This window comes from Balaenoptera physalus (assembly GCF_965194825.1).
Source record: "Balaenoptera physalus genome assembly, chromosome: 1".
Classification (NCBI taxonomy): domain Eukaryota; kingdom Metazoa; phylum Chordata; class Mammalia; order Artiodactyla; family Balaenopteridae; genus Balaenoptera; species Balaenoptera physalus.
In genome coordinates this window covers 182,072,678-182,092,542 of record NC_138882.1, presented here as the reverse complement: position 1 = coordinate 182,092,542, position 19,865 = coordinate 182,072,678, and the positions used below count along the sequence as shown (strand labels likewise).

The 19,865-nt window shown below is 53.1% G+C and overlaps 1 protein-coding gene across 3 annotated transcripts in view; it reads left to right on the top strand.

Moving 5' to 3' along the window:
- PAX7 (paired box 7) overlaps positions 1-15,731 on the top strand; it is a 103,413-nt gene extending 87,682 nt beyond the window's left edge. For all 3 annotated transcript variants that reach the window (XM_082451702.1, XM_082451701.1, XM_082451703.1), the window contains exons 8-9: positions 5,408-5,654; positions 12,786-15,731. In XM_082451702.1, coding sequence (XP_082307828.1) covers positions 5,408-5,654; positions 12,786-12,901 — 363 coding nt within the window. In that variant the 3' untranslated portion in view covers positions 12,902-15,731. The remainder of the gene's footprint in view (positions 1-5,407; positions 5,655-12,785) is intronic.
- Positions 15,732-19,865: the final 4,134 nt, after the last annotated feature.

Below are 19,865 nucleotides of genomic sequence, written 5' to 3'. Positions count from 1 at the left end.
CTATCATTCCCATTATACAGATGAGAAAACTGAGGTCCAGAAGGTTAAAGAAACTGCCCAGGGTCACAGCTAGTTAGCGGCAGAGCATGGATGCTCATGCAGATATCCTGGCCCCCAATGCTGCAGGGAAGCCCCTCAGAGCACTCACTGGCCAAGTGCCTTCGGTGAAACCGCTGTCCCTCTGAGGCCTCAGGGTCCCCTTCTGGCATTGCAGAGGCGGGGCTCCCCACCTGCTGCCTGGTCGCTGGTCCCGTGGTCCTTGGCCTCATTCTAACCCCAGTCTCATCTCCAGGTCCACCGTCCTGACCTCACCAGTCTCGGCCCCTGCCCCTCCCTCCCCCCTCTGCATCCTGCCATGGGCCCACTCACCCACCCCGAACCTGGCCATGGAGCCCCGATGATGGTGATCTCCCCTTCTAATTGCAGCCTCGCTCCCAAAGCCACTTTCGGTTATCACAGAGGGTGCAGATCTCACAGCTCAGCCTCCTCTGTCCCAGGCCCTCGGGGCCAGCTCAGGAACGGAGGGAATTAATTACATTTTTCCCATCCCCTTCTTTTAAAGTAGGGGAGCGCCAGCACGTCCCGGGGGAGGGGGCGGTGAGCAGAGGATGTGGAAGGGGGGCTGGTGCTTGGCTCCCGCAGCCCCCACCCACCCAAAACCTAGAAGCCTCTCCCCGGCGGCAGAAGGTGGCGGGGTGAGGCCGGCCCCTTATTGATTTAGTCTGGTGGAGGCTGGGACTGATTTAGAGCAGAGGGAAAGGAAGGGGCTTGGGGTGGGGGGGCATGGCGGGTAGAGGGGGAGAGGAAGGGATGGCTGTCACTCAGCCTGACAGACAGCCCAGAGATTTGCCTTCAGATAAAACCTTACAGATGTGGAGGTCGGTATTGATTTTGAGTTAGTAACGGTAACGTACCAAGAAGTAATACATTAGTGAAAGCAAGGTCACCGGGAAAAAAGTAAAACCCACCAGGGGAGAGGCCTTAGCATACTGGAGGGGGGTGGATTACCGCATCAGACCAGGACTTCCTCAAGTTCAAAAGTTTGCAGGCCCCAGACCTCGGCTGGGCCCCTAACTCTGGGCAAACGCTTCCTGCTTCCGCAGGCAAAGAGGGACTCCAAGGGGCCCATGGGCCAGCCACAGGCCAGCGAGGGCCACGTAGGCCTGCGGGGCTCTGTGCAGTGGGGTAGCCGAGGGCCTCTCTCTCTCGTGCTCTCCAACACAGCTTGCTGTGGGGAAGGAACACAGCTAGGGGTCAGGGAGACATGGGTTCAAATCCCAGCTCTGCCACTTACTGGCGGTGTGATCTCAGGCACTCCTTTTCACGTTCCTGTGCTTCGATTTCCCCATCTGCAGAACGGAGGTAATAGCCCATTTGCTGGAGAAGTCATTCAGTGCTCCCCTCTCCCACCTCTCTTTAGGTGGGTCCAATCGCATCGGCTTGGAAGTGGTCATGCCTTGAGACGGGTTGGATGCAAGGGAAGCCCTTTGATCCCCAGGCCTCCAGGCACTCTGGAAGAGAGCAGGCAGATGCTGCCCGCCCCCCATTCACACCTATCCCAGATGTGGATTTGATTTGATGTTCCAGGGCAAATCGCATTGAACAAATCCCATTACAGGGAGAGCTCCCTGGGCCTGAGCTGGTTCTGAGCTGTCTGTTAATGACCCAGGGTCCAAGCCCCCCGAGCCACTGGGCACCACACGAGCTCCTTCTGACAAAGCATTCCAGGAAGTCTTGCAGCTCCGAGGATCTTCAGTCTTATCGTTGACCTTCTTGCTATGTCGCAAACCTGCTAGGCGTGTTCCAACCTCAGGGCCTTTGCACTTGCTGACTCTTCTGCATGGAAAACTCTCTGCTCTGTCTTCCCTTGGCTGGTTCTTTTTGGTCTTGCTGAATCTCACCTCTCTGGGGAGGTCTTGCCTGACTACTCCACATACTCTATTTTTCTTCCGTAGCGTTTATCAGTATCATAAATTATATTATTTGTTGATTTATTTGTTGTCAGCCTCCTTCACTCGACTGGCAGCTCCAGGAGGTCGTGGAGCTGCTACTGTTTATTACTGTATCTCAGTGCCTGGCTTAGTGTCTGGCACATATTAGGTGCTCAATAAATATTTGCTAAGTGAATATGCATGAATTCAATAAGATTTTCTGAGCTTATAGGATGTAGCAGGTACAATGTAGGCACTGAGGCTGCAATGATGGATGAAACACAGTTCCATCCTGCCCTCAAAGAGCTCACAGCCCGGCCCTATCTCTAGCCTGGCACATAGTAGCAGTCTGTGAAACGTTTGATCAATGAATAAGTGAATGAATGAAGGATGTCTTCCGGAAACACTATATGGTTTGGGATAGCTGGGCCATAAAGTGCAAGGTAGGAATGGGTGGGAGGAGTTGGGACAGGCAGGTAGAAGTCCAGTCACAAGAAGCCTTTGCCCTGTTTATCTGGGAGGTATGAGGAGCCACGGATAATTCAAGCCATGTCGTCAGATTTGGTGGCGGTTGTCTGTAGGGCTCTGCTTTGCAGGATGAGTACTGGGTCTATGCACAGCTCCCAGCCCATCCCCCAAAGCACCCATCTCCTCTCCCTAACCACGCCCGCTTTGCCCCCTCCATCCCATCCTTTCTGGGGGTGGCATCTGGGTGCTGTGCAGGAGATAAGGACTAAACTGGGGTCTCACCAGAGCTGGCAAACCCTCACAAGAGTCTCCCCAGCCCCACAATTGTCGTTTTGAAGGAAGAGAAATGGGGGCCTGTGTGTTTTCCCTGAGCCTTTAAGTTTATTCCTGGGGCCCAGGCCTCCTTGAAGGGAAGAGCAGAGTTAGTGTTTACATGGGGTAGGAATGAGATGATGGTGATTTTCTTAATTTAGATGGAAGGTGAGGTCTAGATTGGGAACCTGACAGACAACCTGGAAGAGAATCTGGTCTCCTAACCCCAGGGCAGTGTGAGATTCCTGAGTACCGCACCCACCCCCCGCCAGGCCCACCAAACACACACACCAGCAAATTCCTCAGACCCAGGACCCCATCTCAACAGTCAGAGAGCAACAAACCCAGCTCAGCGGTGTCAGACGTCCTCACACACCACCCCCTTCACCGGGTCCCTCTCGCCAGCACCCCAGCACCCCTGGGTGGACCCTGCCGTGAGAGAGGCCTCGGAAGTATGTTCAACAAAGAGTGAGTTTGGGAGAACTCAGCTCCCTAAAAACACCCAAACTAGTCCAGGTGTTTCCTTCTCCCAGACCCATCCCCGTGTGTCTTTGCCATCTCACTGGGTTGACACCCCATGAAGTCCCACCTAAACCCCACCAGCTGTGGTAGAGACAAAGTCCAGCCCCAGCGGGCCTGGTGCCCTTGACGTTGGCTCTGGGAGAGGGTGGAGAAAGAAAGGACACAGGAGGGGTGACCCCCAGGGCTGAGGGGAGCGTTCTGGGTACATTGTGGGAAGAGTCAGGAGGAGGCTGTGCTCATGGCATTCTGGAGGAACCAGGCCCCCCAGGGGTGAGGGACCCCACCGCACACCCCCACCAACAGCTGCCAGGGAACAAACATCTGGAGTGAGAACCTCTACCGTGGTTAAAACCCATCTTTGAGAGTCAGACTTGCCATTATCAGGGGAGTGGGGTCAGGCCTGGACTGCTCCCTGGCAGACCTGCTGTGAGATCTGGGGAAGCCACAGCCCTTCGCGGGCCTCAGTTTCTCCATCCGAGAAATGGGCCCCATGGCTCCACCCCACACCTCTCTGCAGGGCTCTGCACCGGGAGAGTCACACGAGTCTGTTGCTAAGTGGAGGGAAAGGTAAGGAGAAGGGGAAGAGGAGGATTAGAGGATCTGGGGCTGCTGATACCTGAGCACTTTCCACACACACAGCCCGTCTCAACCTCCCAGCCACACTCTAAGGATGGGGGCGGTCACAGGGGTTAAGGGAGCCCTGGCGGCTGCACAGCCAGTAAGTGGAGGAGCTCAGTGTCTGCCCCTGGCCTGAGGATTCCACATCCATGCCCTCCACCCCGCCCATGCCTCATGCCTGTGGCAGGGATGGGTCAAAAATGGGAAGGTGAAAATTTTCACAAGGTGTCTAGTTGGCAAAAAGATCATTGCTCCAATGCCCGAAGCCTGCTTTCTCCCCGGGGGGCGGGGTGGGGACATCAGAGAGCATACCGTGTGCCCAGCACGGATTGCAGCGTGGCCCTTCAGCTCCGTGCTGAGCAGATTATCAGCAAGACTGACCACCCCTGGTCCTGGGGCCTCCCTCCCCATAAAGGGTGGCATTACCAGGAGGTCATCAGGGTCCCGGGCCCTGCAGGTCAGGTCCACAAGGGCTGCCTCTCTATCCCCCTCCCCCTCATCTCTCCTGGATTGACCAGGACAGCCCACCTGCTCCTCACCCCGCCTGCACCTGCTGCCTGCACCGCCTTTCCCACTCTCTCTCCAGTAGCTGGGCCACTGGGATGCCTGGGTGCCCTCCTCTGGGCTCCCACAGCCCCCTCTGCTGCCTCTACCATGCCCCTCATCACTCCGTATCCTGATGATCTGTTGCTAGTGGCCACCCCCACCAGACCCAGAGACTCCTCCGGTCAAGGTCAGGGCCCATGGCTCTTCGTCCTCTGAAGTCCCAGGGCCCGGCCTGAGGCCTAGAGCCGTAGTCATCATCAGTGCATGTTTGTTGAATGAATAAGTGAACACACCAATGAACCAACACCAGGTTTTTAAGCTGAGTTTCTAGAGACAAGCCTCACCCTGTCAGCTGGGGTTGCCAGCACCGATGTTGAGTTCCTGTTTGCTAAACCAGGCCAAGCAGGAAGGGGGTGATGGTCACAGACATCCGGGAGCTGCCAGAATCAATGCTGTTTGAAAGCATTGGCCATGTAGGGGCAGAAGCTCAAAGTCAAGAGCATAGTAGGCCTAGCACAGGATGGGGGAGGGGGGCGGTAAAGCTGGACAGATCCAGAGTCTTTAACCTTTGTGTTGGAAGATGGAGGCATCCCAGTCTGATGGGAGAGACATAATTAGCTGGTTCATTCATTCATTCATTCAGTCAGTCAGTTGTTCATGCATGTATACATTCATTCATTCAGCAGACAGAAATAAGGTGCCCCTCAGAGCCAGGCCCAGGAATAGAGAGGGGGACTATGCCTGCCCTGCCCCCAAAAGCTCTCCGTGGAGGGAGGTTCCATGGGCCAGGACTTGACCAGAGAAACCGCTAACCATCTTACCCACAAAGGCAAGCCAGCCAGGTAAATGGAGGATCTCAAGTCTGCAGGGACCTCAAGGGAGCAACTCCAGCAAAGGCCTGTCCAAGGCCAGCCTGGCATCTGCCCTGCTCACACTTGCGTCTGCCAGGTCCTTCCTCCGAGCCCCCCACGCCTGCCGCGGCGCCAGCACTGACGGTCTCTCCCCCGCAGGTGATGAGCATTCTGAGCAACCCCAGTGCGGTGCCACCGCAGCCCCAGGCCGACTTCTCCATCTCTCCGCTGCACGGCGGCCTGGACGCTGCCACCTCCATCTCGGCCAGCTGCAGCCAGCGGGCTGACCCCATCAAGCCGGGAGACAGCCTGCCCACCTCCCAGTCCTACTGCCCGCCCACCTACAGCACCACCGGCTACAGCGTGGACCCCGTGGCTGGCTACCAGTACGGCCAGTATGGCCAGAGTGAGTGCCTGGCGCCCTGGGCGTCCCCCTCCCTCTCCCTGCCCTGCCCGCCTCCAAGGACCTCCCGCTTATTTGTAGAGAACAGCAAGGTGGTGCTGGGGTGCTGGTGCCCATTTCATAGGTGAGGAAACTGAGCTCCAAGAAGGCGGAACGGCTGTCCTAAGATGATGCTGAGACACTACTACTGTCTTAGAGCCGCACTGCCCCATAGGAACATAATGCGAGCCACCAGTGTCATTAAGATTCCCTAGTGGCCACATTTTACAAGTGGAATGATTTTTACTAACATTTTTTATGTAACCCAGTATATCCAAGAGATGATCATTTCGATGTGTAATCCGTACAAAATTAGTAATAAGGTTTTTTTTACATTCTTTTTTTCATACACTGTCTTTGAAATCCAGCCTATTTTCATTCAGATGCTGTTTTCATTGGAAGTACTTGATCTGCATTTAAGTTGCATCAAATTTACAACTGAGGAAGTAGATTTACACACCCAAGTTGTTTCAAATATACTGAGAAGTTTCCCAACCACTAAATTAAAGCGAATTTCAGTTTTTAAATTTAAGTTGGATAAAATGAAATCAAAAGGTAACGTTCAGTTCCCCGGTTGCCCCAGGCACATTTCGAGTGCTCGGAGAGCCACGTGTGCTGGTGGCGGCCGCGTGAGAGATCCTGCCCCTTTCTCCCCGCCCCACCCCTGCTATAGGGCAAAGCAGTATCTTGAGTTCTCTCCCCTGCCCCCATCCTCAGCCTTGGTTTCCCCAAACCGTGAGCTGGTCTCAGGTGCCCATCCCAGCTGCCACACCCTTGGCACCTGGCCTGGGCGCAGAGACGGCAGACCCTCAGACCAAAGGCTGCAAAAGGCAGGCTGGGCCACAGCCTCCAGCTGGACGGGGATGGACGGACGGACGGGGCAGCAGCAGGGCGGGTCAAGACAGCCCGGGGAGCCGAGGTCACAGGCTGCTCCTCCTGCCCCGCCCCCGGCAAAGGTGTCACCTGCTGGTGTCAAACCAGTCAGAAGGGCATGTGACAAGAAGGTGTGACCTTCCAGCCCCAGGGCTTCTCTGGGCTTCTCTGCCCTCACTGTAGCCCTGACCCGGCCCCACTGACCTCTGCTTCCTAAGCCCACACCCGCCCACCCCTCCTCACGGCAGCCTTGGCCTCCACGGCTAAATGAGGGCCAGCTGTGCCGGCCTCCGCCTCCCAGCCGTGTTCGCAGCCCCTTCCCTGTACACGTGCGTGTTCGCATACGTGTATCTGGGCGAGTGCGAATACATGCGTCATGGATAACTTACAGTCTGTGTGTGTGTGTGGGTGTTTCGGCATGCACGTGTAAGTGCACACATCTTGCATGTAGGTATGTTTATATGTATATATGTGAATGTGTGAGTGGCACATGTGGGTGTATGTGTGTATGACACACGTGTGTGAGTATAAATGAGCATATCGTGTGCACGTGGTTGCATGTGGGTTTGTATGTGAACACTCCTGCACACATTTGGTCACGTGAGTATATGTGGCTACAACACATATGCACGTGTGTTGAAGTGTGTGTTCAGGTGTGTACATGTGGCTCAGTGTCTAGGTAGGTGCCTGTGTTTGACCTGCGTCGCTATGTGGAATGTATGACAAATATGTGTGCATGTGTGTAGGTGTGTAAGTGTACGAATATGTGTGGCAGTATGTACACGTGTGTTCAGCATGTACATACGCTGGAGTGTGTAAGTGTGTGTATTGGGGAGTATGTGTGTGTGCAGAGTGTACATACGGGTGTGGGTCTGCTTGAGTGTGTGCCTAGGTGTGGCTGTGTGTACTGGTGCCCAGTTGTGCATCTGGGTGTGAACACATGATGCTGTCTGTGTGTATAACTGTGTCTGTGTGAATGTGTGTGCATGGGGTCATAGAACACACGTGTGCGTGTATATCTGAGAGCAGGGTGCCTGCATGTGCACGGGAGTGTTTCCAGAGGGGCCAGGGTGACCCCCTGCCCCAGCCCGTGTTCCCAGGCACGGAGCGAGACACACATGCTCTTGATAAAGAGTTTAGAGCAGCTCCAGCGGCGGCGGCGGCGGCGGCGGCAGCCCTGGCCTGGGGCAGGCGTTAGTCACACCCGGAGCCCTGTGCCCCACTCCAGGGGCGCCTGCCCAACTCGGAAATAAAATTAACCCCAAAGTCAGCACGGGGGCCGCGAAGGAGGGGGAATCAAAAGGAAAAGGGCCCAGGAGGCGAGAAAGGAGTTTTGTTCCCCTTTGCTGGGGAAAAGCTGCCAGTGATTTCCTCCCCTGTCCCCACTCACCCTCCCACTCACCCCCCCATCCTCCCTCATCCCTCCTCCCTCCGGCTCCCCCTCCTCCCACTCACTCCCCCTCTAGCTCCACCCTTGCTCCCCTGGCTCCTCCAGGGTCACTCAGAGCGCCTCCTGGGCCACCTTCTCCTGCCCTCCCAACTCAGACCCCATACCCCTCCACCCACCCCACAGAGGCTCCAGGGACAGGCTGGGAGGGGCCTGAGGGAGAGTCTGCCCTTCCACCACCACGGTGTGGGCAAGTCACCTGCCTCTCTGAGCCTCAGTTTTGCCATCTGTGAAATGGGGGCCCAGGGATTAGACTCCATCGTCTTGATGTTTTCCCCTGGTGCCATCCCCCTCACCTTTGGCATCCTGGGACAGCCCAGGGACACACAGTGTTCCCACTGACCCTGCCCCATGTTCATGGGTGGCCGAACCCACCTATGACTGGGCTCCCACAGCCTCATGTTCCAAGCTGTGCTGTGTATGCCCAGGGCCACCTGTCATCTTCTCACATCTGTCCCATGCATGAGGTTAGCCCACTGGGCACTGGACGAAATGCATGTTCCTCATTTCGTGTAATCCTCAAAAATCCCAGGTTATTTGCCCTCAGGTTACAGATGCAAAAGCTATGGCTCAGAGAGACTAGGAACTTTCCCCAAGGTCACACAGAAAGTGAATGATGGACTCCAGGTCATCTAACTTCAAACCTAGTTCTCTTTGGGCCAAACCACAGACCTGTATAAGATGCTGTGTAATGATGCACACCTTGACCCACCTGGGTGTGGATTCATGTGCACACCTTCACATGCACCTATGCATGGACAGAGATTTATTTCTCTGTGGGTATTCACTAATGTGTGTCTCTACATAGCTTCAAGGTAGAACTATACAAGATGTATGTGTATAAAGAAAGGAGAAATGATGGTTTCTTGAGCATCTACTATGGGTCTGGCATTCCATCCTGACGGCCACCCTGCGCAGGGTGCAGGATTATTCCCATTGGGCAGATGAGGAAATGGGATCCCAGAGAGATTGGCTGCCTGAGATCAGCCGGTGGTACGTATCAACGTGCACACGGCCACACCTTTAGCCATGGAAAGCATCACTTTCAGGTGTGCCTGGAGTCACGTGGGCCAAACTCTGAAGCAGCAGGGTCCACCCCCTCTTCCCGGGCCTCTCATCTTCCCAGGGACACCTTCACACCTTCCTTTCCTGCTCCCTGCCATCGTCCATCCATCCATCTCTCCCCGTCCCTAAAGGGGGTGGGGGCAGGGGGGCAGGGACGGGGCACATGGCAGATTAATATGGCCCTGGTGTTCCCAGAGGCCAGGGCCGTACTAATGATGGGGCTGATAGAACGCAGAAGTGTGAAAAGAATTTTAATAGATCTGACAAGTCTAATAAGAATTTGTGTCTAGAAGGGTCCTCCTCTGGGGCTGCGGGCTGACGAGACGCTGACGGCTGAGATTTGTTTACTGGTTGGCATTGCTGCCACCTCTCCTGCCAACTCCCGATTAATCTAATTTGAGACATTTAGAGCCCAGGCTCAGGCACGAGGCAAAGGAGGAGAGACGCAGAGAGACAGAAGGACAGGAAGGGCCATTGACAGAGACCATAATGAGAAATGTCACAGTCCTGCCCCTCGCCGGACCCCGGCTTGACCCCAGGGAGAGGCAGGCTCTGCGGGACGACGGGTGCCCTTGAAGTAGGCTGGGTTGTAGGTAAATTTTGGCTTGGTGTTTCCTTGCTCATCTTGACAACAAGCACCTACTGTGCGCAGGGCCGTGGCTGGTGACAGGGAGAGGCTAAAGAGGAAGAGACAGAGTGGCCAGAGGCACAAGCAGGACAAATTCAGGCTCCTCCAGCTCACGTGGCGTGCGCTTGCCTCTGGGCCAGCCATCTTTCTGAGCCTCGGTTTCCATGTTTGTAAAATGGGAACAACCGTATCTAAAGCCTGGGACTGTTGAAAGAATCAGATGAGATTTTGTCCGCCTAGTACCTAGTGGTTCCCATCCATCATTGTTATTCAAAGCCAGACCTTTCTGCCCCACCTGCAGGAAGAGCTGTGCCCTTAGACAAGTCACTTACATTTCCTGAAGTAGAAAATGGGGCCACTGCAGGCTTTGGGGTGTAGAGTGTTTCATACACTCTGAAGTGCTGCACACGAACAAGGGTGATGCTATAGGAGGCTGCTGGGTGGGGTTGGTGGGGGGTGATTAGCAGCTGGCATCAGACTGCCTGCATTTGAATTATGATTCCATAATTTAGGAGCCCTGGGATCTTTCAAGTTATGCAGGCTTTCAGGGCAGGGCCTCAGTTTTGTCATATGCAAAATGGAGATGATGATAATAATACCAGCCTCACAGAATTGTTGTGAGAATTTTAAATGAGACGATGCACATAAAGTGCTTAAAACAGGACTGGCAGGGAGCCAGCTCTGGGGAAATGTTAGCTTCCCCTCCTCCCCTTCCTATTATCACCCTGACAGTGAGGCCTCCTCCTGGGCAGGACCTGGAGCCCAGATGAAACTGGCTCCAAGTAGCTGAGATGGTGTGGCCACAGCTGCCGGGTCCCCCTGAAGCCAGAGATGGGAGATTTTCCCACCCTCACCCAGAGTAAGGGTCAGATCCAAGGCAGGGCAAGGCAGGCCACCACCACTCTGTCCTACCTGCTGGGAGCCTGGAGGCTGAATGACCTCAGAGGCAGCACCCAAGGGGCCCAATTCAGGCCCTAGAGCCTGGGAAGCTGAGGGGCACAGGGTCCAGACACTTCACAAAGACCCCAGGGCTCTTGCGCATCCTTTAGGAATCTAGGGGGCCATGCCCTGAGCCCTCTGTGCCTGGCATCTTAAAGCCCATTATCTCATTTGATTCTCATAACAGCCCTTGAGGAGGCTGGAATTTGTTCTTCCCATTTTACAGACAAGGAAGCAGGGCTGGAGAGGTGAAGTGATTTGCCCAAAGCCACATGAGCAGGAGGTAACTGGGCCTCTGAATTGCCCCATTCACTGTTCCTTTCCTTCTTGCCACCGTCAAAGGGCATGTCTGCTTACTAAGCCCCAATCCCAGGAGCCCACATCTATCCAACTCACTATGTGCCAGGCACAGTGGTAGCTCACCACTTTATATACCTTTTCTCATTTAATCACAATTACCCTTCAGCCTAGGTGCTATTATTATGTTCCAAGGAAACTGAGGCTTGGAAAGGTGAGATGGTATGCCCCAAATCACACACTGAGAGTTGACAGGAGCGGAGTTTGCATCTAGGTCATTTGAGCCCCTAGGCAATACAGCCTCCCGGAGCTCAATTATTTTTTAGAATTTTTTTTTTTTTTTTTTTGGCCATACTAGGTGGCATGCAGGGTCTTAGTTCCCCAGCCAGGGATTGAACCTGAGCCCCATGCAGTGGAAGCGTGGAGTCTTAACCACTGGACCGCCAGGGAAGTCCCACTGGAGCTCAATTATTGATACAGCCCATCTCACCTCCCCCCTTGCCCTCCAGCCATGCCCATCACCTCCTGGCTCTACCCACCCATCCTAGGCAGGAGCCCCCAACTTTGGGGAGACATGTAGAGTGTTACAGGGCCCCTCAGTGGGCAGGTGACAGAGAGGGTGTTGGGCCAGGCCTCGTGATTCCTACTGTAGTCCCCTCTCCATCTTCCTCTCACCTCTGGATCCAAGGGGTCCAGGGTGTTGGATTGACCACAGCCACAGATTCTGGTTTGGGAGGTGGCATCTCTGTGCCTTTCAAGAGGCCTTGGTCACATTCCAGTCAAGTCATTTGGTCAGGGATGATTTCTGCTGCAGCCCCAGGCAGGCACAATTAGGACAGTCAAGACAGAACACACGTAGACATACCTGCACACACACACGCATTCACCCAGACACACGGACCTGGCTTAGGTAGAACTCACCTGTGCAGTTACCTGTACATGCACAGGTGTTCCCACTGTTCTTCTACACATGCAGGTGCACACCACTCACCCACATCGGTGCACACGTACATGTGCAAGTATTGTTCGTGCCCATTACTACATCCCAGAGATTCTTGTTTCCACGGTTCACACACACGCAAGTACACACCCTCAGACTCTCATCCCTCTCCTCTGGGTGACCAGAAATGACAAGGCTGAAGGTCTCAACTCCCTGCCTTACAGGCTCCTAGCTCCTCCTTCTGCATGGACCCCTCAGCTCCCTGGCAAAATCTCCTTTGATTTTTGAGTACGAGGTCTTGCTTTGCCTCATCCATGAGCTGGGCTTAGGGTCCAAAAAAGGCAGAAGGACCTTGCCCTCATTACTACCTGGATGCCATGGGACTCACTGGATGTCCGCCAGAGCAGGGATAGGTAGAGACATGTTGGAAAGAGGAACTAATTGTTCACTAAACAATGTGATACCCTCTGTACTTCCCTACAGAATCCACGAAAGAGCTGGGTAAATAATGTGTTAAGCAAATATGTGCTGAATGATTGGAGAGGAAGTGAGAGAAAGAGCTTCATGAAGAAATGGATGGATGGATGGGTGGATGGATGGATGAACAGATGGATAGACAAAGAGTGGATGGACAAACTGATGAATGGATAAATGGATGGACAATGCATAGATGGATAAATATATGATTGGATGGATGGATGGATGGATGGAAGAAGAGATGGATAGATGGACAGAAGGATGGATGGATAAATTAATGAATGAATAAATGGATGGATAGATGGATGGATAGATGGATATGTGGATGGATGGATGGATGGATGGATGGATGGGTGAATGGATGTGGGGCAGATTGAATAATAGGCAAAAAGAACCTCAATTTCTAGGAGTTTATCTTTTTTTTTCCAGCTGCTGTTGATTACCTGGCCAAAAACGTGAGCCTCTCCACACAGCGTCGCATGAAGCTCGGGGAACACTCGGCTGTGCTGGGCCTCCTGCCCGTGGAAACTGGCCAGGCCTACTAGGGCCCCTGGGGCGACTCGCCCCAGCCCAAGTCCCAGCCTCACCCTTACTGATCCCTGAGCCTCCCAGCCGCCGTCCCTTCATCACCCTGGGGTCCCAGGAGGCCAGGAAAGGAGCCCATTCCCTTCTCGTGGCCAGCGCTCTGGAGACGAGCAGCCCGTCCACCATTTGCCTGTGATTAGGGACCTGGAGTGACCCCCTTGGAGTCTGCCCCCTCACTGTCCCCCCAGGAGGGTCTCTGGTCAGCCTGCAGTCTTCCCCCAGCCAAATCCTGTCGTGGCCTCTGTGCCATTTCAGGCACAGAGATCAAAGCTCACCCTGAATAGAATGCCTTGAGCGCCCAAAGGAGGATGGTGTCTGGGATGACGTCCTGGAGCCCTTTGGACCCAACTCCAGTTGGTCCCCCGGCCAGAGGAGGAGGTGGAGCTCACAGGGCCGCTCCTGGCTGGGAGTGCTGGGAGCCGGCCCTCCCGGCTGGGTCTCCGGCTCAGGGCCAGAACCGCAGCCATTCTTCCTCTGAACACTGGGACTTTAGCAGAAGGGGGGACCCTAGCCCTGGGGCATTCCCAGGGAATCACCCGGGAATTCTGAGGACTTCAGGACCCTCTCCATGCACCTCTGCTGGGTTGGGGGGGAATCTAGCCCAGGCAGGGGGACTGGGACCACTAGGGACAGGCTTAGCCCGGGGGTGGGGCCATCTGGGTGGGGCTTGTCGGCAGTGGGCCAGCCCAGGGTACCAGGACCCAAGCCAGGCATCCGGAAGCAGCTTTGGGCTCTTAGACTGAAGCCCCAGTTCCAACTTTGCCCACCCCACTTAGGGCCTGGGGAGCCCACAGAACCTCCAGTTTTCTCATTCACTGAATCGGATGGCAGGGGGAGGGGATCAAGTCTGGAGGACGCGTAAGTGAAGAGGCAGGCTCAGAAGGGGTTTCCGTAACTGGGGTCCCTCTGCTTGTGGGCGGCAAACCTTTGTTGCCAAAGGCGTCGGCTCTATGCCTCCAAGTCCACAGCCCGTGGAGCTTCGATTTCTCACAGAGCCTCCTTCAGAGACCCAGGCCTATCCCCTGCATGCCCTACCCTCTAGGAATGGGGCCTCCATCTGTCCGGGAGTCCCTTTAAGCCGCTGGGGGTGCAGAGAGCTTCCCTTGGAGGCTCTGGAGGAGGGTTCTTGGATCATCAGGGACTGCTTGACCCACAGACAAGACCACAGATTCTCCCTGGCATTTGCGAGGGGGGCATGTCCCTGTCCCACCCAGAGGTGCATCCTTCAGTGTGGACACATTCTCAGCCAGGATGCCTCTGTCTTCTGATCCAGCACAGCTGGGTGCAGAGATGTGGCCAAACTTTGAGCCACCACCCCTGGGCAGAGGGAGACACCAAAGGTTCTGGAGAAAGGGGCAAAGTCACCTTCCTTGGCCACTCCAGTTGCTCTCCCAAGCTCCCCTCTCTTTACAAGTTGAGACCTTTGGGGAATGGTTCCAGCCCCTGACTGCAGCCTCCCTGGAACACTTCACCACCTTCACCTGTTGAGCAAAATTATATTCATCTTCTCCATCGCCATCATTATAATCTACACTTAGATCACCTGTATCAAGTGTTGCTGGGTCAAAGGCACTTGAGATGGGAGACACAGCACTGGATCCACGAAGACCGGACCAAATTGCTTGGCCCTACCTGGGCACCTGAGGCCACCTCTTTGCTCAACCCATGCCTCTTGCCCTCAGCCAACAAGACACTCCCAGAGGGAAGGGCTGCTGCTTTGGGAATCAACCTGAGTTCCTCCCTGCTGGGGAGCTGGGTTGGCAAGATACTAGGACACTTTCCTGCATGGACATCACCTCTGTGACAAATGGTCACCTGCTTCTCATCTTCAGACTCAGTAATACCAAGCCCGTCCTGGACCATGACCAAGGTGGCTTGTATCTCTGGTTTTGAGGAACCTATTATTAATTGGGGACGAACAGACTCTTTGGTAGCCGCGGACACCCAGACACGTGTGGCCCATCAAGTTCAGCCAAGGTTTCAGTGGGAGCATCCACGGCAGGAGACTTTGGGTTCTTCACGCTCTGGACAAAAAGGAAGGGCGTACTGTGTGTTGGTGACCCGGCCCATGCTTTTGTAGCTGTCACAGCCAGGAAGCAGTTCTTAAGATCAACCACAATCTTCATCCACATTCCTTAACATGGTCAATCTTTCCCCCTGGAGGCCTGTCTCAGAAATCCTTTGAGCCTCCTTAGGTTACCCAGGAGCAGGGATCTCAGGCAGGTGACATCAAAACGACCCAGCCCTACCCCCAGGAAGTGACATTCCAATGCTAGGACCAACGACAAGTATCTGCCCCCCATGGCGAAATGGGAATAAACCAAATGATTTCTCGTTACGTCCACTGTCTCTGGAGTTCTCCCATCCACCATCTTGGTAGAAAATGGGTCTTATTTCCCCAGGGGCTCCACCCTCCTCAGAAAGAGACCCTGACCCTGACAGGTTTTCCTAAAACCCAGTGTATTAATGTGTCTAGCCAACTCAGTCTATAAAATTCAGTCTTGTGTTAGCAGCTTGCAACTTCACCAGAAAGATGATATTGGATGAGAGTTACAAGGCCTCAAACTCTTGAGGGTTGACCACAGGCTGAGGAAGAAGGCCTGAATCCCAGTGGCTAGGCCAGCCCGGAAATAATCCCCATCCATCCCTGTAAATAGATTCCATAGCAAAATAAAAGATATTTCCCCCAACTTATCACAAGTAGCTGTTGGTCCTACCTATAGGGGCCCCTCCTCTGAACTCATTGTACATTAGTTGGAAATGTGGTGATGTGCTATTCGTTTATAGGAAGTTGACTTTATATATATATATATATGTATGTATGTATATATATATATATATATACATACATACATATATATATATATATACACTAAAAAAGGAACGAAACCCCCCACAGTGCGTGTCGTGCTAGTGCCAGGGACCATCTGTAGGGATATATCTGCATATCGTGTGTTTCAAATTATACATTCCAGGCTCTCTTGTGTTCTTTCATTTTTATTGCTTTGTTTTTCATTTGGTATTTCTCTCTTGCTATTGGGAAAAAAAAAAAAGTGATATGTTAAGAACCAAGCTATGCTTTTATACTCTTACGTTTTCCTTGATTTACATTTGCCGTTCTTTTGCCAGAGGAACATGAAGGAGAAGAGAGATAGAGGAATGAGAGACAAGGAGAGAAGAATCAAGGGAGAGGTTTGCCCAGAAGAAAAATGAGAAGGTCAGATTTCCAATCTGACAATGGCTTGAGAAGATCGTGGGTCCCAGACATCGATCACTCCACCGAAATTCTATGCTGTTTGAGACGGAGCGGGTGAAGAATTCTGAGATTTGGATCCTGGGACTTGGGAAACTCCTTGATGGCCCCCAAAAAGACGTGCTCCGGGGCCTCTCTCAGGTTAATATTCTCCTCAAGTTCCCGAATGTGCCCTTCACTATTGGATGCTTTCTGAGGTCGACAGATCTTCTCCCCTCCTGCAGAGGCACCACACCAAGGCCAAATGGGGGTCCTTCAGCTGCCATCTTGAAATGCTCAGAGATATCTGTGTATCGAATGCTTTCTCTGCCAGCTCTAGCAAGGCCAATCCCCTACCTGGGAACTATGTGCATAGCACTCTAGATCATTCCTTCTTCCTAGTAACTGGTTGCTTCCGTGTTTGACTCACAGCCATTTTCCTCCATGTGGGAGTGAGTGTGTGTGCAAGAGAGTGTGAGTGGGGCGTCCGCGTGGGCGTGTGTGGGCGCGAAGGTGTGTGTTTAAATATAATCGCACCATAATTTATTCAGCTATATGAAGTAGTAGACTAGAAAGAGAAACTGGCATTCGCTTTAACTACCTGCTTGTAAGCGCTTCCTCTGTAACTCAGGCGTTAACTGTTACATATACATTAAAAAGAAATTAAAAGCATCTCCAAGATTCCGTGTACTCAATTGATCGTCATGGTGCGGCTGCCCTTAAAAGAGGCTGGGGGCGGTCAAGAGCTTTGACGTAATTTAGAGGGTGTGGAGGAGTAAGAACTGCATTTCTCTTGCGCCCCACCAGGTCCCCCAGTGCTAAGCAGATGCTGGACACATAGTGAAAGCCTCATCAGTATTTGATTAATGGATGCCATTCTCAAGTATCTCTCTGGGGAAGCCTCAGTTCTCTTCACCAGGACAAATTTTCCTGTCACTAAACTTAGAACCCTCTGTGGTCATGTCCCAGTATATAAAATCTGGAAGGTGGGAGAGAACTCAGAAGCTTACCTGTTTCCTTAGAAACAGGGCCTGATGTGGAGATTCTGGGCAGGTGAATTATTGAGGGAAAGCCCTCAAGAGAAATCCATAAGGGAGTAAAGGAAGCAAGATAGGGCAGGGGAAGGAGCTGGCAAAGAGGAGGGTTTACTTGGAGTCTAGCCCCAACCTGATGCTGCAGGGAGCTCTGGAGTGTGAATGTAGCATTGTGAGTTAGTCTCACCTTAAGACCAGGGGACTCTTGTTGCGCAATTCAGTCATTCATTGGCTGCTGGCTGTCCCTGGGGATGTGGATGGTGGGTAAAAGGCTTATGTGGCTAAGCACCTCTGGTTAAAGTGGCTCCTATGGGCTGAGGGCAGTTCTCCAGAGAAAAGGTGTGGAAGTGAGCACTTAGCAACAACATTCACATCAGTTAGGGGACAGGTGTGCTGGCCCAGTAAAAGGGCCTCTGGGCAGGACCAGCACCATCTACTCCACATGTGTTCCCCTGGCTCTACACCAGGGCACCTGTGTCGTTCCAGGGTGCTGCTTTACGTGGGGAATCTGAACGGGGCAGCAGCGAGGTGGAGGAGTTTTGGGGAGAAAGTGTACATGAAACATTGGTAAGGTGGGTGGGAAGGAAGGACCTGAGTCCATCCAATCCAGCCAAGTTCTCTTCCCAAGTTCAGACCGATGGGAAGGCTGCCAAGCATCCTTCTCCACATAGAATCCCTGCAGTGTGATGAGCTCTGTACCAGCCCCCTGTGGAATCCAGGCAGTTTATGTCAGAACCAAGGCTCCCAACTACGTTTCACCCCAGGTCTGTCTCCCTACCTACCACCCCAACCAAGCAATTGTCATTCAGTAAATCAGGAAGATATGGGGGAGAGTCAAGAACTAGTCAAGTTCTATCCTGACGTCTACATATGACTCTCTGTGGGTCCTGAGACAATTTTCTTCCCTTCTCAGGCCTTATTTCAGTATACTTTTTAAAAAGCAGGCTAGATGACATCTAAGGATCTTCCAGGTTACCATGACAATAAACTGAGCCAAAGGCTGGTCTTGAAGCAGCCCAGAGAGTGCCCAGGTGGCTTAGGAGCTGTCCATCACCGGTGCTAGGGAAGCAACACAATGTGCTGAGTGCTGAGTGTAGGATGCCAAGTTACTCCAGACACAGACCTGCCCTTGGGGACCCCCAGAGAGTTCTCTGACCCCCTCTTAGAGACCTTTCCTATGGATCCCACTCAACAACCTTTGTTTATAACTCCAAGGAAAGCTGAGAAACATAGTCCCCTGCCCAGGCACACTACTATATCCAGAATAAAGTCAGGTTTCTGTACCTAAGAGAAAAGAGAAGAATGGATATTAATCAGATAAGTGTATCAGTCAGCTACTGCCACAGCAATGCTACGTAACATAGCCATCTCTGTTCCTGGTCTCATTTGTCAGGCACACCTTATGGTGGGTGAGTTTCACTGCCTTTCCTTGAGAAAATTTACTAGTGAAGGAAAGAGGCTCCTGAGACAGGAGATAAATGGAGCCATTGAGATGGGGAGGGAAACAGAACAGAGACTGGGGCTTCTGAGTATAATCGTGTCTGTTACAAATTTAAGTCTAGAATGTCTAGTCCTCCCAAGAATACAGCTTCCAGAACTCTGTCCTGTCCACTCCCCAGGCTGTCATTGACTTACTCTGAGCAGAGAATCACTCCTGCTCCTGATCATGTAAACAGCTATGGCAGGGAGCAGAGAGTCACTTCCCAGAGGCACCAGGGAGAGTGCGTTCAAGCCTCCGGTCACCTCCACTCTCGCCCCTGGAATGAATCAAATGTGATTTCTCAGGTAAAGCCCTGCCCTTGGTCCCAGGTGCCCTCTGTGGGACTGTAGGCAAGCCACTTCCCATGATCCTTCAAACAGAGATAAAGTCTGTCCCACTATGTCAGGTTGGAAGGCAGTAACCAACGACCCCAAATCTCGGTGGCTTAAAATACCAAAGGTTTACTTATTTATTTATTTATTTATTTATTTATTTATGGCTGTGTTGGGTCTTCGTTTCTGTGCGAGGGCTTTCTCTAGTTGCAGCAAGTGGGGGCCACTCTTCATCGCGGTGCGCGGGCCTCTCACTGTCGCGGCCTCTCTTGTTGTGGAGCACAGGCTCCAGACGCGCAGGCTCAGTAATTGTGGCTCACGGGCCTAGTTGCTCTGCGGCATGTGGGATCTTCCCAGACCAGGGCTCGAACCCGTGTCCCCTGCATTGGCAGGCAGATTCTCAACCACTGTGCCACCAGGGAAGCCCCAAAGGTTTACATTTTTTCTTGTTCATATTCATGTTCAAGACTCTGATGAGTCAGCCTGATAGAGAATGGGCATCATCTTGAGTGTTACTTGTCGCTGGTACCAGAAGGAAAGAGAGAGGTATTGAATCATGCTCTGCCTCCTAAAGCTTCCACCCGAGTGACACAGGACACTTCTGCTCACCCTCCATTGATGAAGCGAGTCCTATGGCCATGTGAACTTGAAAGGGAGCAGGGAAGCATGGTCCACCCTGAGCCTGGGAGGTGGGAAGCGGAACTATTGGAAGCAGCTCTCAGGACCACCACCTCCACCTGCCACAAAGGGTTTACACTAGGATCAAATGAGGCTAAAGATGAGAAAGCGAAAGCAAACATTTCCTTAAGCACCTGCTCTGTGCTCTTCTCCTGGAAGGAGGGAGGG